The sequence below is a fragment of the Kryptolebias marmoratus genome, linkage group LG4 (genome assembly GCF_001649575.2).
Source record: "Kryptolebias marmoratus isolate JLee-2015 linkage group LG4, ASM164957v2, whole genome shotgun sequence".
NCBI lineage: Eukaryota > Metazoa > Chordata > Actinopteri > Cyprinodontiformes > Rivulidae > Kryptolebias > Kryptolebias marmoratus.
The window spans coordinates 8,642,734-8,664,918 of record NC_051433.1 but is presented as its reverse complement, the minus strand read 5'-3'; the positions used below and the strand labels follow the sequence as shown (position 1 = coordinate 8,664,918).

At 38.2% G+C, this 22,185-nt stretch overlaps 1 protein-coding gene across 2 annotated transcripts in view; it reads right to left on the bottom strand.

Moving 5' to 3' along the window:
* The window catches only part of ppp1r16b (protein phosphatase 1, regulatory subunit 16B), an 85,518-nt gene that overhangs the window by 3,068 nt on the left and 60,265 nt on the right, over positions 1–22,185 (bottom strand). The window contains exons 4-11 of one of the 2 annotated variants that reach the window (XM_017408878.3): positions 20,436–20,581; positions 18,254–18,357; positions 12,539–12,663; positions 6,513–6,638; positions 6,347–6,422; positions 5,967–6,096; positions 5,630–5,777; positions 3,794–5,292 (exon numbers count right to left, since the gene is read on the bottom strand). In XM_017408878.3, the coding sequence (XP_017264367.1) occupies positions 4,813–5,292; positions 5,630–5,777; positions 5,967–6,096; positions 6,347–6,422; positions 6,513–6,638; positions 12,539–12,663; positions 18,254–18,357; positions 20,436–20,581 (1,335 nt within the window). In that variant the 3' untranslated portion in view covers positions 3,794–4,812. The remainder of the gene's footprint in view (positions 1–3,793; positions 5,293–5,629; positions 5,778–5,966; positions 6,097–6,346; positions 6,423–6,512; positions 6,639–12,538; positions 12,664–18,253; positions 18,358–20,435; positions 20,582–22,185) is intronic. The other variant, XM_037975371.1, reaches the window with a different exon arrangement.

Here is a 22,185-nt window from a genome sequence, read left to right as displayed (position 1 = left end):
ACTTTCTGGTTGTTTTGTCTGAAACCTTGTTCAGCTGTGCTCCAGTTTTACCTTCATGATCAACTTCCTCTTTATTTCCTGCTGAACGCGTGATGCGGTTTAGTATTTTTGTTCATCTGTGAAAACTCATAACTCCTTAGCTGCTTGTTTTCCCCCACTAAACCAAAGTGACAAAAACTAACACAATGACGCTGTCAAGTTACGTTTTTACTCATTTTTTCGCTTTTTTTCTATTTCTTCCCAATCCATATTTCTTCAGTGTGAACATCCACAGAAGTGTGTCGGAGTTAGTTTAAAGATCTTTGGGTTATTAAAAACCTATTTAATAGCTGTGCACAGATGTCCCAGAAAATGTCAAAGGGCTAATATTATCATTCTGTAAGCTACATAATTATGTCAGTCAGTTAAAGCAGGAATTATGAAGATGTTTCAGTTGTTTGACAAAGTTACACAAAAAGCTAAGTGCAGTGGTGTAAAAGGAGAAAATCTGTTAATATAGTTATAAGACATCTTCACTATATTTTAACCCTGGATCATGACTTTGTGTGATTAACTGGTTTTAATCTCTGTCAGGAGCTTTTTGTCAACAAGTAGATGGACAGGATGTTGATTGAAACACCCAAAAATTACAGAAGCTTTATTATGTCAAACAGATTCTCAGGAAAATCTCAGCCATACACCCATGAATCTATTCATCGGTTTTGTTTTTGTGCATCTCTTTAAGTCTTTTGACAATCTGGCAGGACAGCCTGAGGCCTCCTCCCTTCATTTGCATGACTTTGGGTTTTTTCTTAACACAAAACAACTTTATGTTGCTGCATGACCCGCTTATCAACTTCTGTAGTGGCTCCTTTTCCTATTTCATCCAACACACTCTCAACCATTTCTGTGCCTTCTTTGTTTTTTTTAGCACCCCTCTTTTTATACAACCACCTGATTGGTTGGTTGGTACATGTCCTTATGCTAATTCTGGACTCAATCTGCATTGCTCTTCAGTGAAGAGGACTGAAGGACTGGGACCGGAGCCAGCTGGCCTGCTCTCAGAATAGCTGAGGCACAAAAGCAAAGACGAGCAACACTAAAGAGGTTAATGCAGTCCTCATCGTGTGCTTTCAGCATCATTGTCCTCCTCCTGGTCTATATGCTTTGGATACACTGGTTGTGCGTTTTGCTTGTTTTATCTCATTCTTGATTTGACATAAAGATCAATAGGTGCTGTTACGGTGCCCTGAAACTAGATGCTGTTCTCTTTTGAAAAAAAACTATGCCAAAACTGCAAATGGCAGCAACAGCAAGGTACCCAAAGAACCTGTGAAACATGAGGTATTCAAATGCTTCTCCTTTTTTCTGTTTTTGCCTTTGCAGCCCAGTTGCCATGTTTCTGAGCAACCAGCTACAGTATGTCCATCCTGTAGAAATATTGATCCCTGCTGATTCACAGGCTGTAAAAAAAACCTGTTTAAAACAGGAAAAAGAGGAAAAAATAAGACTAAAAGCATGAACCTCACCAATTCAAACACCATATAAGTCTCAAAATATACAATTTATTTCAAATATGTTAATGCAACCATCAATATATTCTAGTAATTACAAAAAATCAGTAGTTTTTGTTCTTTGCAATTTTATCACTACAGATGACAAGACTTGCAGTGAAGCACACACATTGATCTGTGTACAGTTAATAACAGCTCACTGTCCCTTTCTGACTCATATTAGTCATCCAAAATTACATCTCACATCTAACCTTTTAAATTTCTTTTAAAAAGTTGAAACTTTGCAGCAGCTCAGAGTTCAATGGACGTCAGCAGACTCCTCTTTACAACAAATAATCCAAAACTTATGCAAAAAAAAAAAAAGTTCAGTCTACACAGATTACAAACGGAACATAATAAAACCCTCTGTAAAAAAAAAATTAAATTAAAACAAAGCTTTAATAAATCAGAAAATGGTTACTTTAAGAGCAAGAACTCTCTGTCTTCTATAAATGCTCAAATTTAAATGGATAAAACAAGGTTCATTTTTAAAAATGACATCTGGGTTTATGAGACAGAATTGGAATTGTGATATTAATATGAAGGGGCAACATATTCTCAGCTTCCTCCATCACATCCATTAACTTCCTAATACTGACCAGGTGACTGTCTTTACCTGTTAGCGCTTCGACAGTAACAACACAGACATGTAAGTGCAAACAGACAAGGAACTACTGATGCAAACGTATTTACAAACTCGCCTATACAAATATTTGACACTGTACACTTAATGTGGCTGGGACAGCAGAACAGAATTATGGGTTTTTAAAAAGTAATAACCATACAAATGTTCACACATGTTGTTTTCAACTCCTGGAAGACTCTTTTGGCACTTAAAGATCAGAGGAGTTGTGGTTGAGATAAAGAATTAGTTCAATATTTTTGGAAGAAATCTGTGCTAAATAACAAAACATAAGACTTGAATCAAATCTTTAATCTGGTGAAGGGATTTGGGAGTTTTCAGATTAGTTAGAGGAAGAGTAAAATTATTCCCTGTTTTTCTACATTTAGTTGTTTGTGCAAGAAGATGCCTCTAAAAGTCTTTGGTTAATGCGTTCAGATTTGTTAGATTTTGATGTTGCTAATTTTCTTGTAGTTAAAATTCAGTTGGTAATGTCAGCTTGAGCCAGCTGTGCTGATGGAGAAATAATACAGATGTACGAATTTGTGAAAATTCAGAGACACACCAAAAATAAACAAACAAAATATGCAATAAAAATCATATATAAATATGCTTTTACATTTTGGACAGCCAATCTTTATAAGTGCTATCATGATTCAATGCTAATCTGTCCACTTTTTTTATTTTGTTTGTTTTAAGCAGCTGTAAAATTTTGCACTCAGATGTACGACACTACTGGTTTATCTGCTGACATTTAAACATATGCAGCATGAGTCAGATCTGTTTTTATTCATTTTTTTTCAATTGTTCATTCATTTAGACATGCATGCCCTCTGGCATCCATCAGGGGGTGCTGCAGCACGCTACACACCCCTATATCCCTCACCCTTGCATAAATGGACAGCAGTTACTGTGAGGTCAGGTTTGAGTTTCTTCTTTAGCATAGTTTTTGGGTGGTAGGGCCACGAAAACTTAATTGGAGAATGAAGTGTTTTATTAAAGAATTATGGCCTTCTGAAGATGTGGCTTTAATTTAAACAAAATAAGAGTTTCCATCCGTCCATGCATAATTTATATATTTTTTTTTAAACCCGTCATTACTTTCCAAGTCACAGGGGAGCTGGTGTCCATCTCCAGCAGTCAGTGTGTGACACCCTGGACAGATCATAAGTCCGCCACAGATAAGTTTCCAAAAATGCCAAACTATTCCTTAAATTGAATCATAATTACTGACAAGTTTATATTTTGCACTGGAGACATGAGGTATCACAGGACACAGCATGTATGCATGTTTATCTTTTTTTAAAAAAAAACAAAAAAGGCATTAAACAATAAACAATAAGTTTGTGTGCATATTTGGACAATTTTGAACAAACTTACAGTAAATTATAACGTAACATTTACAATTTCTATTAATACTACAAACACAGTGACTGAAAAAAGCTAAAGCCACACAATGGCCACCAAAAAAAAACAAATATAAAAACAAATAACACTGTTATTTGTAGTGACACAAATGAGCCCATCCCAGTGAGATGGCTTGTATTTAACAAAACGCACAGACATCAAACAATAACTTTTATTTTCTGATTTTTTTTTGTTTTTTTCATGTCCAGAAGGTGCTTTGCTATNACATTACCCCAGCTCATCTCATACTGCATTCACGCTCTCAACACAGCATCCAACTAATAAATACACTCAACTTTAAGAACCAGGATGTTTTTACACATTACAATAATCTCATAAATAAAAGAAATGTACAGCAACGTTCAGCCACGTTGGCTTAAATTATCTATACGAGTGAACACAAAGTGGATTATAGAAAATACAAAGCATGAACTGTCAGTTTACGTTCATTAAGAGAGGATGATGAAGTACAGCTGGCAACTTTAGTGAGAGTTTCAAACACAGGTGCAGGTATTTCACTCTTTCCTGTTATCCATCTTATCCACTGCAAAAAAACACTTCCTGGTTAGTTTAACACTGTTTCCTGACAGTTTTTAATTGTAAAGAGATGTCACAGAGCTCATCATGCTACTTTTTGCTGTTCCGTTTATGTTGTGCTGCAGCATAGTGCGTTTTAGACCACTCCTAATGGCCTCACTGCTCATGAGAAAAGGTTAAAATGCAGAATGCTGTATTTAACCATCAGTGTGTTTGTCCTGGAGGAAATGTTTAATGACCTGAAAATGATCCATCTGTGAGAACATGCAGTGCATTGTGATGTTTTAAGGTGTGACTGTTTGAAAAAGTGAAACATTTCCAGAATAACTGCTCAGACTTCTTGATTCTTAAAAACAACAGACCAGGGCCACAGAAGCAGCTCCTTTTTCTGACCGTTTGGTGTGCTTTCTAAGCTTGTAAAGAGTTGTCTGTCAGAACTAACAGTTCTTTTCCTGCAGTCTGCTACACTTAAAACATGCCTGCATTTTGGGGGAAGGTGTCTCCTGCAGCAGGACTCCTGCTCTCTGGAGATGCAAGAAGTTCTCAGACTTCCATCAGTCCTCTCAGCTACTCTGGACAAAGTTTAAAGTTGGGGGAGGAGCAGGATGTTAAAGTCAGGAAAGCTCCTCGTTTCCTTCCTTCCTCTCTTCCCCTCCTACTGCTCGGTCTTCCTGTTCCATCAGCAGTCACGTGATGGAGATGATGATGAAGATGCTATGAGACGCAGCAGCAGGTCCGCGCCTTCGGCTGCTGCTCGTCCTCCGCAGGCTGTTTAAACTTGAGGAGGGGCGGCTCCCCGCTGGCTGGAGTGAAGTAAACTGCGCTCCCGTTGGAGGACACCAGCGGCATCCGAGGGTCGTCAGAGTTGATTTTGGCATCGCTGAAAGAGTCTGTAGATCCGTTACCAAGGTGACCGTTGAACAATGGGTGATTTAGAAGTTTGGCTGCAGCCCTCTGCTTCTTCAGCTCCGACAAAGTCTGAGCACGCTCCCTGGGAGCAGGCTCCTCCTGGTGGGAGGGCTGGGTGGTGACAACCCCGCCCTTGTTGGACGACAGCGCGCTGCCATTGGAGGGCGACTGAGGTGGCACGGATGTTGTTGTGGTGATGAGGCCGTTCTGTTTGTTGCTGCCATCTTTGAGAATGGTTGGCAACTTGGACTTGTCTGGCAGCTCCACAGCTACAACAGGCTTCACCTGCAGGACACCAATAAAGATTTCTTTGATCTCTCTCTATCTAAAGAAAAAATCTCACTGTGTTCTATTAACATTAGATTTGGGAGCTGGTTGTAGTGAGTAAATTTAGGCAGCTGTTTCCTCCTCCTCCGTGGTGGTTGTTGTGTTGGAGGAAGCTTTGGTTCAAACACTCCTATACCCAACCTGATATTTGTGCTGAGTTTACAGATTATCCTTGTTGCCTTTTAACCTCATGTCATGTGATAATTTACGTGCAAGGAGAAAATACCCCACAAAATCAGCTTCTCCTTCTTCAAAATGAGCAGCAAAAATGAAACATGACAATCAGAACACCTACATTAATAACCTGATTATTCTCCTGATCCGATTCCTTCTCTTTCTCCTCTTCCTCCTCCCTTCCTCCCCTCCACACGATGGCCTCAGTCTCGTATTCTTTTCGACACAAGTTGTGTCTGTCGGACAAACTAGCTCGCCGCACCACTTTTCTGTGAACACAAGCAGAGATGAAGCAAAAAGACAAATACTTACAGTAGAAACTGCCTTTCAGGGGAAGATTTTTTTTTTATTGACTCTAGAAGGACATTTTGTTGTATATACTTATTTTCCATCTATTTTAAAGTTAAAAACCAAACTCTAAAGTAGCTTCAGTTCGGCCAGCAGATGTCAGCACTCACCCACGGCTGCCTGCGCTGGACGTTCGCCTGCACAAGGAGGTCTTGTGTTTGAGTTGGGACTTCATGATCGTGTCGTGTTTATGTTTCAGGTCCAGCAGGATGGCCCTGAACTCCTCATCCTCACATAAATCTGAAGGGACACGAATGAAGGACATCTTAGCTTTAAAAGCAGGAAATTTTATGACCTCAGAGATTGACTGGTGTTGCAACCTTTTTAAATATTAATACAGATTTTAATTTTTTCCCCTGCTTGCTGTAGGACTGAACCCTTGATGGTGAACTTTAATAACCTGGAAATCAGACCCTACTGAGATGATTTGCCTCCTAAACATCCCACCAGGTGTCTGTATAAGAGAGTGCTGAGTTGTTTTGCGTTTTACCTATGGGAGTCTCCTCAAGGAAGGTCTTGGCATTGAGACTGGCTCCGTGTGACGCCAGCAGCTCCGCCACGTGCATCTGAAACAAAATCAGCAGCAAATTACACTGATGGTGACAGAAACCTTTGTGTGCATGCTTATCTTTCATGTTTCCTGTTGTTTACCCTACCTGACCCCAGCACGCTGCAGCGTGAAGAGGCTGCCATCCATCCGAGTCTCTGAGGTCCATGCGAGCTCCCCCCTCCAGCAGCAGCTCTGCAGCCTGCACATAGCCATTTGCTGCTGCAATGTGGAGCTGTGAGGATGGGGAAAGAAAATGGATTCAAGTGAACAGGATTTACTGTAGACTTGCTATGGCATCCATTTTGTTGTGGTTGTGGCTTGACGCAATAAGAACGTCACTTTGGTAACTATCAATAAAACAATCTGGTGTCTGACTGTTTTACAGATCTGGATCACTGAGAACCATTAAACTTATCATGTTAGATTGGAAAACAAGGCAAAAAAAGAATTGAGTTTTAGTTCAGGTTGATGTTGTGAAATAATTCATTCAAACGGTCAAACTTTGAAGCTGATCTTGAAGTTTTGATTTAATCTACTCTGCAAATTCTACCAGGAGACTCTTCCAGAGGACAGAGAGACGTGAAGAGTGAATTTCATTACTTGTATAATAATAAGATCTTATTTCTAGTCCAAGTGTTCTAAACCCTTCTGACATGCCATCAACCCACTCGGAGGAAGACCTTTTTATTCAGTCACAGGTTGTCCAGACCCACTGTTTTTATTTGAATTTAAACGGTCCTGATGTTTTTGAAGACACTGGATTGGTCTGCTTTGTGCCAACATCCAGAATATTTGTACATTAACAAATTAATTAAAGCTAAGATTTAAAATAAATAAATAAAAATTGGAATTGAAACTCAAAAACTGAGTCGGTCCATGTAAGACCTCAAAACTGTTCCTGGCACTTAAATGATCATTAATGGCTAATGATGATTAACTCATTTCAATAAAATGTTGGAAAATATTGATTCTAGGTCCACAGGCGACATGTGACATTTTACAAAGTTCAACAATGTTTCATCTGCTGACTGACAAAAAGGATTTTTTTCTTTTAAGGAGCTCTTGGTTGAAAATTTGGCTTTTAGTGTTTACACATGAATAAAACAGCTGCTGATCAATTCTTCCTTTTTGTAGATACTTAGTCACTCAAGTCATGTTAGGCCTGAAGTTTCAGAAGCCAAAAGGTTTCTTTCAGATGAGGCATGAAAAACTAAAACATTAGTTAAATTTTGCTTCAGAGAACAAAATATCAAATTAACTTTTCCACTCATGCATCATATATTTGATTCAAAAAGGTTGCAGAATCCTTCACGTGTGCTACGTTTCATGACGTCAGAAAGTAGGAAAATGTCATTAGGATGATTGTAGTTCTTGTTTCACTGAATCTGTAAAAAATAAAAAAATAACCAACATGATTAAAAAAAAGTAGCACCGACTCTTCAGTTACTTAGAAGGATTTTTGGGTGTGATGTTTCTAACAAATTCTGTTAGGATAAATACAACTCATCAAAACAACAAACAGCTTGTATTTTTCTCTGTTTGCATCCAGGGAGTTGAAGCATCTGCTGATGTCCGTCTCTGAACAAGAGGAGGAGGAAAATTACTCCTGCCAGCGTGGAGGAGGGGAGGAGGGGGTATGTAGTTGTTCTGTTTCTGAGGCTGTGCAGAAAATGCAAAGCTAAATTCTAACGAATTACACCAAAACAATGTTCATTACTCATCTACGGGAGAAGACGATCTTCAGCTTATTAGCGATCTCGTGGTTTGTTTTGATGCAACTTTGCAAGCCTCAGCTGCTCTGTCTGGCTCCTTTTCTTTCCTAACAAGCCATTCTTTATCAGTCCTCCTCCTAATTATGTTTTTTTTTTTTTTTGTTGTGGGATATAATCAAGTTCTGGGTATGCTTGGGGGTGTCCTCCCAGTGAGATATGCTTGGAACAGCTCTACAGGGAGGCAGCCCGGAGGCATCCTGATCAGATGTCTGAACCACCTCGGCTGACTCCTTTTGATGTGGAGTAACAGCTTCACATCGAACTCCTCCTGAATGTTTGGACTCCTCACCCTTATCTGTCGGGCTGAACACAGACGCCCTCTGAAATATAAACTACTTCTGTGTTAATTGTCAGTTGCATTATCTTGTAAGTTTAGCTCCAATTCAACTCCTCTCTTATTTTTCAGTGCAGGTGGCTTCACCTTTATGTGAACAGGATTAAAGGCTACGTGAAGCTGGGCTGACAGAAATGTGAAGAGGTCACGGGTCTGTTTGAGTTTCCAAGTAAGTCTGTGTATGAAAGTATTTGACATCTTTACAGAGCGAACACAACAGCACAACAGAGCTCACCGCTGCTCAGCGGAGGAAAGAATAAATTTGGACTCTTGCTTCATGAATTAAGCCCTTTGATTTGTAATCCACACATTAATGTACTGTCTGTGCAATAAGATGGGATGGTCTTTCTTTTCACATTGCTATGCAGTGCTGTAAACTGTAATTTCCAAATGACTTCTTTCCTGAAGGACTGCAAGACTTCTGAACTGCTGATGATACTTTTTTTTTCTCTGAGCGATTAGCTGTCAGCATATTTTAACTGTTTAGTTTCAGTTCATTTTAAACCTGGACTGATGTTTATAAAAATATTTTTTTTAAAGTACCTGGTACCAGGTGGCACCTAAAACAGAAAATGTAGAAGAAGAAAAAAAGTAGAGCACTAGCAGCTAGTGGAAAGGGTCAAGAGAAGAATGTGAGGAATGTCGGGGTCAGTCAGGTTACAGAGAGCTGATCCCTGTCTGCGTTTAGGCTTACCGAGCGGCGCAGCGAGAAACGAAAAGCCTCCGAGGCAGAGCCATGTTTTTAGGAACGAGGTTCTGGGAATGTTTATTATTTTAATGGAAATCATTGGAAAAAAATGAGCAGGGTGATTTTCTGCAAAATTGTGGTCTAATTTGGGTTTTAATCTTGAGGACCAAATTACTGAACTCTAATCTGGCAAACAGACATTTCAGGTTAAGAATATTTATTTAGATTTATTAATTTGTTGAACCTTTGTTCTTTTTGTGTTACGTCATATTACATGAAAAAGAGACTTATTGTGGTGACAAATGTATAAGAGACTAAATCTTTATGAAGTGGAGCCAGAAATGTGAATGTTTTGATCCTAAAATAACAGGAGAGACAACTTTAAAACTGGCACTTTTTCACTTGAAGTCCAGTCACTTATAATTAATTAGCCCTAAGTTTTTATTAATCAACATTACAGCTGAAATTAATCTAAAATTCTATCATTTAATGAATCGTAAACAGCTAAGATAACATGCAGAACTATAATTGTAAAGTGACTCCCTGCCCCTATAGTTTTAATTTTGCAGACAAAGATGTCCCAGTCCCTGTAAATTTATAAATGCCTATTTCACTTTCACTGATTTACTGGGTGTGAGCTGCTTTTTTTTTTTTTTTTTTGCACATGATAGTCTGTTTACAAGTCTCAGGGAGCCCTGCTAGTCGTATGAAATACCTTCATAAAGCTTTTGTGGCTCCACAGGGAGCTGTGAAAAATCTGAAACTATCTGAAGTTGGTCTGTGTGGAATGAAGTGTAGAAAGTGTGAAGTCACTGTGAGCTTTATACAAACACCAACAAGCACAGTTAACCTGGCATGAATCCACGTGAAACCATTTTAGATCGGCAGGCCAGCAAATCGTTAAAGCTGCTGCCAATGTCCTTATTGTTAAAAAAAATAAATACATTGGCCCTTAATGGAAAAATATCCTAAAATTACTCCTCAACTGGAGGAGAACATGAACAACAGAACCGGATTCAGCAGATTTAACTTTCCCACATACTGGACTCAAAACAAACAAACCCAAAAGAAAAAAAAAAGAAACTAACAGTTGACCTTTTGCCAGAATAAAAAAGAAAATCCAAGGGAAAGTTTGTGCACAATTTAAAGTCTGGACAAGAGTGGTGGACCAACAAAGCACCACTTTGGTCCCTCGGTAGTCTCCCTGGTAACCTGTCCTGCTTCATCCTGTTTCTCCCTGTCAATCACAGCCTGACACAGATGGGTTCTGGTGTCAAAACATGGCTAAACGACTCTGCTTCAAGTTCAAATGTTCTAAAATGATATCAGCAACTTAACAGAGCTAAACATTCCTTTTAAAATGCTTTAAATGTTTTATTTTGTTTTTTGGCTGCTCTCAATTGTCCATGTCTTCTAACAGACTTTTATTCTTCATGCAGCCAAAAGTTGCATTTATCATGCTCCTGCACATCAAAATGAGGACATAATGAATCTTGCATAACTTCCAGACAGTTGCAGGTCTTTTCTTCTCTGCCAGTGATTTTAATAAGGCCTGCTCCGGTTTGCTTCATCATTCTCAAACGAAGATTAACCGGAAGCATAAAGCAAAGAGACAAGCAGCTCAAACAGACAATCTGTTGTAAGAATTTCAGGCTTAACGGGGTTATTTTGGGATACGATCATCCTGTCGATATTTCTATCCAGTGATCTGTCTGTTTCTAGATTGTAGCTAAATCCCTGCTACAACATAAAGACTTCCTTTAGGTCTCTGAAATTATACGCCGTCATCAGAAAATTAAATGCAAATGGTTCTTTTGTGCCCTGCTTGAATATTTCAATGCATCACGATGCAGAACTAAACAAGTTTAAGGACCAGTTTATTCATTAAATTAATTAACAGACAAAGAGCTGACATCAACACTGAGTATTTAGTGAATAAAAGTCTTAGTTTTTATTCTCAGATAAGCTCGAGTTATTTCTAACATTTGCCTAAACAGAAGAAAACACTGCCTCATCAATATTTAATAACGCTGCTGTTCTGTTGTATTTAAAGATGTCATCTGATGGAGCAGCATCAGGGATTGAGTCATGTTAAACCTTAGAAAGGATTTGGGTTTGATGCTTGGTTTTTTGAGCTTTAGTTATGTTCTAAAACTGCAATCAATTATTTATTTCTTATGGTAAAATTGTGCAATAATAATTCTTATTTCTCCTTACTGCATATTTTTTATTACAAGTTTACTGAAATAAACTTAAGTTAGTAACAATCCCGTAACTTGTGCATCTGCAGAACATTTGAATCAAACAGCTGATTTGCTTTAAGATTTAAAATAAGTCTCTAAAGTCTGATTAGTTCAAAAGGCCTGATGAGACACGGCTGCAGAGAATATAAACTTTAAAGACTGAATTCCTAATTAAGATCATCCAATACATTTTTTTTTAAAACATGTTTTTCTTAAGACACGTGTGTATGGAGAAGTGTGTTTGTGTCTGAATCACATCAAACAGAATCTTCTCAGTGAAGATGAAGTAATGAAATTATTACTGGACTTTAATGCAAAAAAAATCTGTTTCAAAACTAAAGACACAAATTTGAATCATATTTTCAATCCCCCGAGTTTAAAAGCATAAACTTACTGAGTGACAACAAAGAGTTTTACTAAATCAGACGAGGTTTATATCAGACTTTAAAAATACTTCAGTAAACAAAGGAACTGATACTTGATTTGATGGCTAAAAGGTGCTCAGGTCCTGTGGCTGTAAGACCAGCCCAAATAGTCAGTCCTCCACCACCGTGCTTGGCATTTATGAGACGTTTGTCCTGATAATCTGGGTTTATTCTTCCCCAAGAAGGACTAGATTATGACCAAATATCTTCACTTTGATTTTGTCAGGGGTCTGTTGAGTCTGTGGTTATTTTTGTTTCCAAATCCTCTGATATTCCCAAAGTCTGACCACTGGTTGAACTTGCTGGGATCGCCACTCCTGGGAAGAATTGTGATTAATTTGGGATTAATCTTTCTCTCTGTGCAAGGATGGGTTCCAAATTGATTCAAGTTGGCCTTATAACCCATCTTAGACTAACAGGCAGCAATAAGAAAGAACTTGCATTAAATACTGATTCACATCACACAATGTTTGCTCCGCTCGTCGCCTGAGCCATGAACCCTCATACTCTGCGTCTGTACTGTAAATATTTATAGAACTAATTTATCATTTGTTTCCACATTCTATCCTGCAGTCAACGAATTCTATGTCAGCACTATTTTCATATGAAGCTATGAGGAAGAGGTTTGAACTTTAAAAAAACATTTAGCCTAATTTGAGCAGCTTTTTACCAGCGTGGTACCCTGAGAGTCCTGCTGGTTGACTTCCTCTCCTTGTCTCAGCAGCTCCTGTATGTCTTCTATCATCCTCCTCTCCGTGGACGCCCGCGTCTCGTTGATCATCTCCTGGGTGATGCCTGACAAACACGCAAGCACAACAGTTATTAATCACCCACAGAAAGTTTTATTTATTTATTTTTGTTGTTTTGACAGCAAGGTTTGATGGGGTTTGATGAGGCTGCGACACAATGTTTTCTTTTTTTTATTTAGGTTACACTGGATGTTCTCTATAAGCAAAAGGAATATGTTGAAGTGAAAGCAGGAGACTTTTTTTTCCCCCCCCAATGTGTTGCAGTGACATTTGTATAATAGTTTAAATAAAATAACAATGCTCATGAAGATGTAAAATAAGTTAACTTTCAGACAGTTTGTTGAGGGAAACCTTAAAACTGATAGGGAAATATTACAAAACTCTACAACATCAATATTTGCATCTGAATCTCTACAATAAATATAAAATGACTAATGTCCTTGAGTGGTAAAGTAAGTTTACTTATAGTAGCTGATTTTATGAATCACCAGCTCTCTAAATTCCTCTTTTCATTCAAATAGACAAAAATATTTACATATTATATGGAGGTCTAATGCCTCAAATAAGAAGTTTTATTTTAATCTTTGTCCAAGAACCTAAAATGTAGATGATTGGAAATAAAAGCTCAGCACTTGAATTTATATATGACTGTATTTTAAAACAAATCACATCTTTTTAATGTTGTGCAGAAGAGAATCCCCTGAAACTGGCACTCATTCTTAGAATAAATGGAGTGGGCAGACAAGTTTCACCTGAGCGTGCATTTTTTAGCCTCAGGAATTCAGCTCTACAACCTTTCTCGTGACATGAACTTCTAAATCTGTCCACTCATCCAGTCCTCCACCTTCGAGCTTTAACATTTTTTAAGTTAAAGCTCCACTCTCGAATAAAGCAGGAGCCCACATGAGTGTCAGTCGGTGATTGCGATGAAGGGGGAACTGAATTTGCAATCAGGGCTTTAGCCGGAGAGTGTTTGATGGGGGAGAGCACAGGAATCAAGGCCTTTTGTCGTTTGAAGTTATCCCTATATCAAATTTAGCATTTTATGATTTCTCCTGCACCAGTTAGAAAAGCAAAAATGTCAGAAATGTTACCTGCTTCTTTCTGTGATTCTGCATTAAAGGTTCAGCTTGAAAATAAATGAACATTACTCACCTAATATGTTGGGGGGGAAAAGTGCAATTTGTCTCATTAAACTCCAGGTCTGATCTGCAGATTCTTCACTTTTGAATGTAGCTTCAAATAAATTTATTTATTACAATAAAACATTTAAAAACACAAACTCACTGATATTAGTTGTGACTGCTCAACTGAATGTGTTTCTGTTTATCTGAATCTTTTTGACTTGATCACTAAATTCTCATTATTTTAAGGATTAAAATAAGTTAAATAGAAGTTTACCAGTTCTTTCAGCCTGTTATTGAGCATTCGCCTCTCTGATTATTTCAGATCACAAAGATCCAATAGCTGTGTGGTAAATAAGACTGGGATTTTAACTAATTAGTGTCTTCATTCCTAATTAATTTGGGGATTATTTTGGCCTTTTACTTAAAATGGTCCCATTTTGTAAGTTTTTATTTTTATTTCACCTTTTTATACAAGTAATCTCATGGACACAAGGTCCCATTTTCAAGAGAAACCTGAATCAAGTGAACATACAAGAATAGTTACAGATGCAGTCCAATACACTGCATACTGCAATTAAAATTATAAGGTCATCATTGAAACTACCATATAATTAAATGTATCACATAAAGCAGACCAGAACACAAAAACCAGTCCAATTTTCTAATGCTGTCATTATATATGACAAAAAAAAACAACTTTCAAATGAAGTTCTGTTCATGAGCAATCTGTGGTTTGGATCAACTTGGTCACAAGGTCGTCTTATAGATCTAAATCTTCAATGAATTAATACGCTTGTAAGTAAAATAAAAAGCTGGGAAAATTGCTTGCACAATAAACATGTTTACCAACTTAAATGACTCGAACAATAACCTAATACAGTCATCAATGCCAATTTCTTGCCTGTTCAACTATGATTTCAGCATCAAATTAGAGCTTAATAAAAGGGATAAAAGGTCATCATCGGCGCCATCACCAACTTCCATTTTCAGTGCCTTAACGAGAACTTAGTAAGAGTACATCAGTGTCTTTCATTTAAAAATGCTGCCTGAAACAGTGATTCAAATGATGTCTGTGTAAGGGAAAGAAATATAACACTTTGCTGCTTTTGTTTTTTTGTAAAATTACAAAAAAAGAGTTATGGGTTTATACGGTTTATAATTTTTCTATCAGTGTCAGTTTAAATTTAACCAAGGACAATGTATTGTTTGTGTCTGTAGTTTGACTGGACTATTTCACCCTTCAGTTCCAGGTGGATGGATATCCTCCTTATCACTGCAGCTCATCGCAGATCCACCTGGCTCTACAGGAGAGGATCAAGGCAGAGTCAGATCAGTCGATGGTGCATAATAAATGCTCTGTGTGTGTGTGTGTGTTTGAGAGAGAAAGAAGGGGACAGCCTGCCTGTGTGCTCGTCCCCGCAATGTCTCTGGAGATCGAAGTCTTATCCCCCGCCACAGTGCTGAGAACATTAGCAGAGCAATTAGCAATGCTGCGCTCCCTTTGATCAGCTTAATAATCATTCTTCTCACCTACTGTACCGCTATCTGCATTCTGGAGCTCGAGCAAACCCATTGTCGGCTGGAAACCTCATTTTTGAGTGTGTGTTTTCCCTCTTCAAGCCCCCATTGTGTATGTGCTTCCAACATTGGCTCACAACCAAGATGCTGCCAAAACAATGTGGTATAATGTGGCCTTTTTGTGTGGTTTAAATAAAATCTAATTCATTAACCCTACACTTGTCTACAATATAGTGTTTCTCATAACAGGGTTTTCTGACCTTTAGGATGATCCAACATCTTGGGTAATCAGTTCTGTTCACAACCAAGCAGCTCATTGATGCATCTTGGATTCTGCTGGATGTTAAAGGGCACAAACTTTGGCTTTTTGCCTTGTTTATATTAAATGGATAGTCTGGTCATTTTGAAGTGATGTTTTGTCAAATAGTTAACAGTTAGTAGCCCCTTATCAGCTGTGACAGCAGACACACAACATGGAGTATGAAGAAAAGAACAGAAGTCTTCCTCCAGGAGATGCTAATGGCTAGCCAAACAAAGGCTTCTTTTATACACTTTTCAAGCTTATGAAACAATTCTTCCTCAAAAATTTACTGGTGTGAAAGAATGCTACTTTGGCTAATAATAAACTTCTACACTTTCACATGACACTTTAGCATTTTTTTAGCTAGTTTTCTCAAGCGAACAACGTCTGTTACTGAGCAAATTTAGTATCTCTGCTGAGCTTAGACATGTAAACATCGTCCTGACGCGGCTGAATGTAACAGTCTGCTAAGAATTGAGTAAACCTTTGACTGACAAGACGAGTTGATCAGGTGGGCCAATACATTCACTAGCCTCTCAGCACCAGAAACATGATATACAGCACACATTTGTGTAATAATGCTGTTGTTGTGCCTTCCTAGTGTGCCCTTAAAACACTAAAATTCCCTATTGATAATTATTTTTACTCACTGTGAAGAATAAAATATGCAAATCCTATTTTTTTCCACAGATGAACAGTTTTTAAAGATTTATATGATTTTTTTTTCATAAACATTTCACTGACAAGAGATTTTTTTGCCCAAGATGAAAAAATAACAAACTCTCTTTGGGGAGGAAATGGTTTTGCACATGCCCAGACTCTGCAGTAAATATGACAAGGTTGCATCCTGTTTACAGAAACTCGAAAGCAACACTAATTAGCACAAGTTTTTTTTTTTTTAAGTCAGTGTTTTCTCTGAGTTATGTGCCAAATCATTTCTTGGCTGGAGTAATACTGTGTCTGATGAAGTCCAGCAAATAGTCAGTGCCATAAACTATTGTTGTTGTTTTTTTCATAAAACTTCCTGCTGAAATTCAAAAGCATTTTAAACTTTCTCAAAGCAGACCTGTAAAACTGAAATTCTATCCAACACAAGAACACTGCTGCAGCTCTGGTAAAGAGAAGAGACTAATTTTCTTGATTTGTTGGAAGCTCTGTGCACACACGCCTGTTTGTAAATGAAACCATTTACCAGAAAACGACAAGAAAACATTGACCGGCCCTCTGTTTTTTTTCAATCCAAGGTAAGTAAAGCTGTGCCACTCCGACTCACTTTTAAAACACAGCACAGGATTCACTCCCTCACCTCAGATGGGCAGTTTGTTCACCAGCGCTGGTCTCCTTGAACTCCCTCAGTAACATCACACAGACAGACTGCGGCTGTTTACTATGACGCAGCATGAATATACACTACCCTAATCTGCATCCCACTGGGGGAGACGCTGAACTGTGAATATTTCAGAGCTACCCGGAGTGCCGATCCTAAATCTATGCGGGACACTAAGCAGTCTGAGGTCACATCTCTGCTGCAGTCTTCTTCTGCAATCTGTTCCTGTAGCGACCAGTGTAGGAAAAGTGCCAAAAGCCTTAAGCTGCAAGGTTAAGGATGATATAAGGATTCACTATCTGCTGAATGTGCCCTGCTCGGGTTATAGTTTATAACGCGGAAGTAAAATCATGCGAGCAGGAAAAGTTGTGATCAGACTTTCCAAAAGCTCAACCAAACAAAAAGGAGCTGAATAAATTACATCAGTCAGCAAATCTTTGAGATGTGGAGACAAGAATCTTTTACGAGGACCAAGCAGCAGAGGGACTTGCTGCTTTGAGCGGATCTGTGTGGCTCTTTGGTCTGTGATGTCTTTACACCAGCCTGCATCAACAGTTTCTATGGTACTGCTGCACTGGCTGTTAACTGAAACAGAGGCTAAAGCAGATGAGTTTATAATATTTCCTAATTACTTCTATCACTGTCCTGCAGTTGATCTCAAAGACGTGCTGCAGATTGAGGACATTCAGCTTATGCAGCAGAGTTCTAACTTTCTGTCCGCATATAAAAACATTGGATCATTCTGCTGAATTACTGAGTCAGAGATGCTTTTATAGAGTCAAAAACATAACAGTCTGGTTTCTTACTGCATGTGTAACCGCACCTGTAATTAATCAATCTGGTTTTGTTGTCCAGGGAACAGACATTGGTAGTAAAAAATCAACCAACTGGTTCATGCAGATTAGCATTTGGGATTTAGTGGGATGCTAAAGGGCTACCGGCTCTTTGGCCTCATTTTCATTTCCTATCACATATTTTCCTGTGAGTCCTCATTCGGTCAGCTGGCTACCTCCAAGGTAGTTTGCAGAATAAGTCCTCCTTCAGAACATGAAATCTAAAATTTTTCCTGACTGTTAGAGGTTGCTTTTGATTTCCAGCAGCAGTCCTTGCTCAAATCTTTCTATATGTGGACAAAAAATGTATGTTTTTCTCTGGTCAGGAGTGACAGTCGTGTATTTACAATGTTTGATTAGATGTGACTCCTTAAAAATCAACCTTGCTGCAAAAACTGAGGATTTTAGGTTATTCAGCTTAATAAAAACACAAAAATGTTTATCTTAACTAAGAGTTACAGCCTAATGACTCATTCCGCAAACCCCATTCTGCAGCTGGTTTGCCATCTCTTTAAATATTTATGCTCTACCTCTGTTGGCCATGGCCGTCTCAATGATGTCCAGTGTTGGGTCGTCCTCACACAGGTCATAGGGCATGTTCCCATCAGAGTTAACGGCCAGCAGATCTGCACCACTGGGAGATGAAGAGATGAATAATTAAACAAACACATAAAATTCATTTTCAGAGGTTAATAAATTTGATTGTATATTATTGGTAATGAGTTAGCTACATGAGAAACAAGTGTTAAATATATTACAGACTGCTCAATCTGCAATAAATGCACACAAAAGGGAAGAAAAAAAAAACCTAATTACATTTGAACTGGTCTGAGCACTTGTGAAACAAAAGAACCACCATAGCAAACCGTTTTAGACAGGAATAACAAAATAAATCTCAAAGTTAAATAAAACAAACAATAAATCCAAACATTTAGTTTGTCTTAGCATAAGCCATAATTATACCCTGTTAAATTACACAACTTCATTTGTCCTCAGGGGTTTTTTTGTGTGCATGTGAGATTTTACATTATATCTTCATTAAGAGGTAATTAAAACATAATAAAACCAATTTCACTGAACCATTATTAAAAATGTCAATGTGTGAGTCAGACTTAGCCCAACTATTAGAAGTAATTTATATAATGGAGACTGGAGATTGTGTCAGGGTTAGTGAGTTATTAGAAAGATGGGCAATAAGTCACTCTGTGACATTATTTGGTCATAATTAATCTATATTTGTCACTTTAATTTCTTACAGCTGGACAAGAGGAAGGCAGAAGTATGGTGGCTTCAGCCTATTTTCCTTGTTTTTGTCCCTTTTGAAAAAAATCATTAGTCTTGAATGTTTTCTTCCTCTCACCATTAAAGTGAACTCGCAATTTCCTCTCCTGCCAGGATCATTACCATCAATTTTTACTTCAGGTGGCATCCACTGATGTTCTTGGAATACAAAATTTTCATTTCTCCTACCAAAAACTCAAACAAAATGATTGAAACTTTATTATAACAGAGACTATGTATTCATTTTTGTCAGAATAATAACTTGCTGGTTAATTTCAGGGTGTTGTCTAAGTTGGTAGAGGCGGTTAACCCTGCCCACCCCTCCATCTGCTTACAGCCATGATCAATTCTAAGAGCTTGTCTGCTCCATTTATAAAGTTGACTTCATGCAGAATCTGTTGTTTACAAAACTCGAGTTCTGTTTGATTAATTAGAACGTCTGTGAAAACTGTGATGTGCTGATCTGATCAATAGTAAGATCAATTGTTCAATCAATGACCTCCTGGCCAAAATCAAACAGAAACCCGATGCACCTCAGCTTGATATTGTTAGTATTCACCACTGCATTCACTACATCACGCCATTGCAACATATTATCAAACGACACTCCTATTTCTAATTCAGTTAGTTAAAATTTAATTCTTATGAGTCAGCGTTGAAATCAAAGATACTGTATCTACTAATAAAAACTATAATAATTAAAAAACAGATATTATTGCAAGTGTGTTTCATCTGCACTGAATTCCTTTGGTTGATAGCAATATAGAAATAAATTCCCAATTTCAGGCAAGTTTTGTTAGATCATGTAAACATTTTACTCATGAGTTTATGGTCTTAAACAATAATTTACAGTCTATACAAGATAGAAAATTGGGCCTTGAACACAAATGAAAGTATTGTGACTATTGAGATATATAACTAGACACTGGAGCAAAAGCCACAGCAGGACAAACACCCCTTAATGGTTGGCTTAAATACCATTTTAAGTCCTGCTCCTCTAAACAAATGAGACATTTGCTAACTAAAAGATAAAAATACACTGCAGAAAAACCTCTTCAGGTGTTGATTTTGTGGAGATACTACCTTGCTGCTGTGTGTTCAAATATAGATTTTTAAAAATGCATTTATTTGCAATTAGATCTTTGAGGCTTTAAAAACAGTGTCATGTTATTGACAATATGACAGCCTCGTAGCAAGTTGGGAGGGAGTGTAGGCAGGACTGTCGATGGTGCAGCCCCACATCCCTCGTACGCAGAATCCAAAAATACAGCACAGCAGTGCTTAAAAACAAAACACACTTTTTGGCTTCAATTTTGAGCAACAGAAGCAAACTGTGTTGCTTCGTTCACCTTTATTTATGTGGATGCTGGTGACTGGTGTGCAGCGTGTTCTGCAATGCTGGCAGCAGCTCAGGTTGTTTCTGGGACTTACTGTGCGATGAGTATTTTGACGAGTCCTGCGTGGCCACAGGTAGCAGCAGCGTGCAGGGGCGTCCATAGTTCATTGTCCTGAGCGTTAACATTGGCTCCTCGGTCCAGCAGGATCTTCACCATCTCCTCGTAGTTGTCTATACAACACTGTGTGGAGAAACACAAAGTCGGCTTGTCACAATAAGCTATTAATCATCCGATCACGGTTATTTAAGATACCCCTGTCATAATAATTGCTTATATCTCTAATAGCAGCATAGAAATTACTGCAATAAATCTGAAAATCAGTTATTTCAGTTAAAAATTAAAATCTAACATTTTAAAGTTGTATGTCAGCTTGGGAAAAAAGAGAGAACAGCAAGGCGGTAAAAATTGAGAGGTGTTTGAAGCTGAAGTTTTTAATGCAGCCATAACAATGTGAACAGAATTTGTGAAAATTTATGAGGTTTCCTCCTGTTTGAAGAGAAGTTTCTTTTGTCTAGTCCCCACTGTGAGTAGTCATCTGCGCAGCACTCGAGCTGCACGCTTCTGCACCTTTAACGAGTCCAAGAAAGCAACGAAAAAGAAACTCATTTGTCTTCAACAGAACAGAAGAGCGCAGAGTTCATAAAGAAGTCACGCCACGTCTCTTTAAAAGGAGTTTTAATGGCATATTGTGGGGAGCAAATCTGAGAACACATTAGGCCAATTTGGAGACTGTGTGTTGACACATTACCCATTGTGTGGACTGCTTCCTGGATCTGAGGCTAAACTGGAAACGCACCCACAACTCACAGAAGCAGACAGACAAACTGTATGAAGGCAGAGAAAGTATTTTCCTTGGTAAACTGAATGCCAGAGAGTGTGGGCATGAGGGTGGAGAGATTTTTCCATGAAGACCATCCTCCAATCTGACTGATACCAGCAGCGGCGCTTTTTTTCCGCCAGAGCAGGTTTAAATTTGCGTGGCACTGCTGCACCACTGAACAAGGACTGCGGTAGAAAAACAAGAGACTGAAAAGTGGAGTGATGAAGGATAAGATTACTTTGTCACAGTGGGAGGATCAGATATGATGAGAAAACTGAAGGATTCAGAGAAAAAGTCTCGTTTCCAAAGTCCTCCACTGACATCTGTGATGTTTAAATTCTGTGCATGAATCTTGTTCAAGACATTTTCAATCAACCCCAGGGATGGGATTTTTCCCCATTTTCTGTGTTGAGATGAAATGAGAGAAACGCGATGAAATGCAAAATCTCTTCTGAGAAAACGCAGATAATCCTGCTCTAAAACACGAGTGTTCTTCACTGATGAATAAAAGGATTCCAGGAGACGAAAATAAAAATGTGATGATAGTAGTTAAAAAGGAAATTCAGATCACAAACTACATATGTACATCCTGTTCACAAACTGATCAGGTTTCAAGGAAAAAGGACCAGTGTGTATTAATCTACATTTCTTCCAAAGAGAGGTCATCTATAGAGCTATATACAACAGATAAAACATTATTCATAACCTTTACACAAACCAACACCACAAAAAAAATCTCCTACTCCTTTAAGTATCTGAGTTTCCCACCCACTAGTTTAACAAAGGAAGCCATAACTAATTAGAAAGCTGTAATTGCAAGTGGAGTGTCTCGTTTTTACACTTTACTAGTTGAGTACTTAAGAAAGTAATTGGTGGATTATATAATCAAGAAGAAAACAACAGCATTCAAACTTTAACCCAACTAATGTAGTTTTACTGCTGTTCCTGTTCAAGCAGCTGTTTA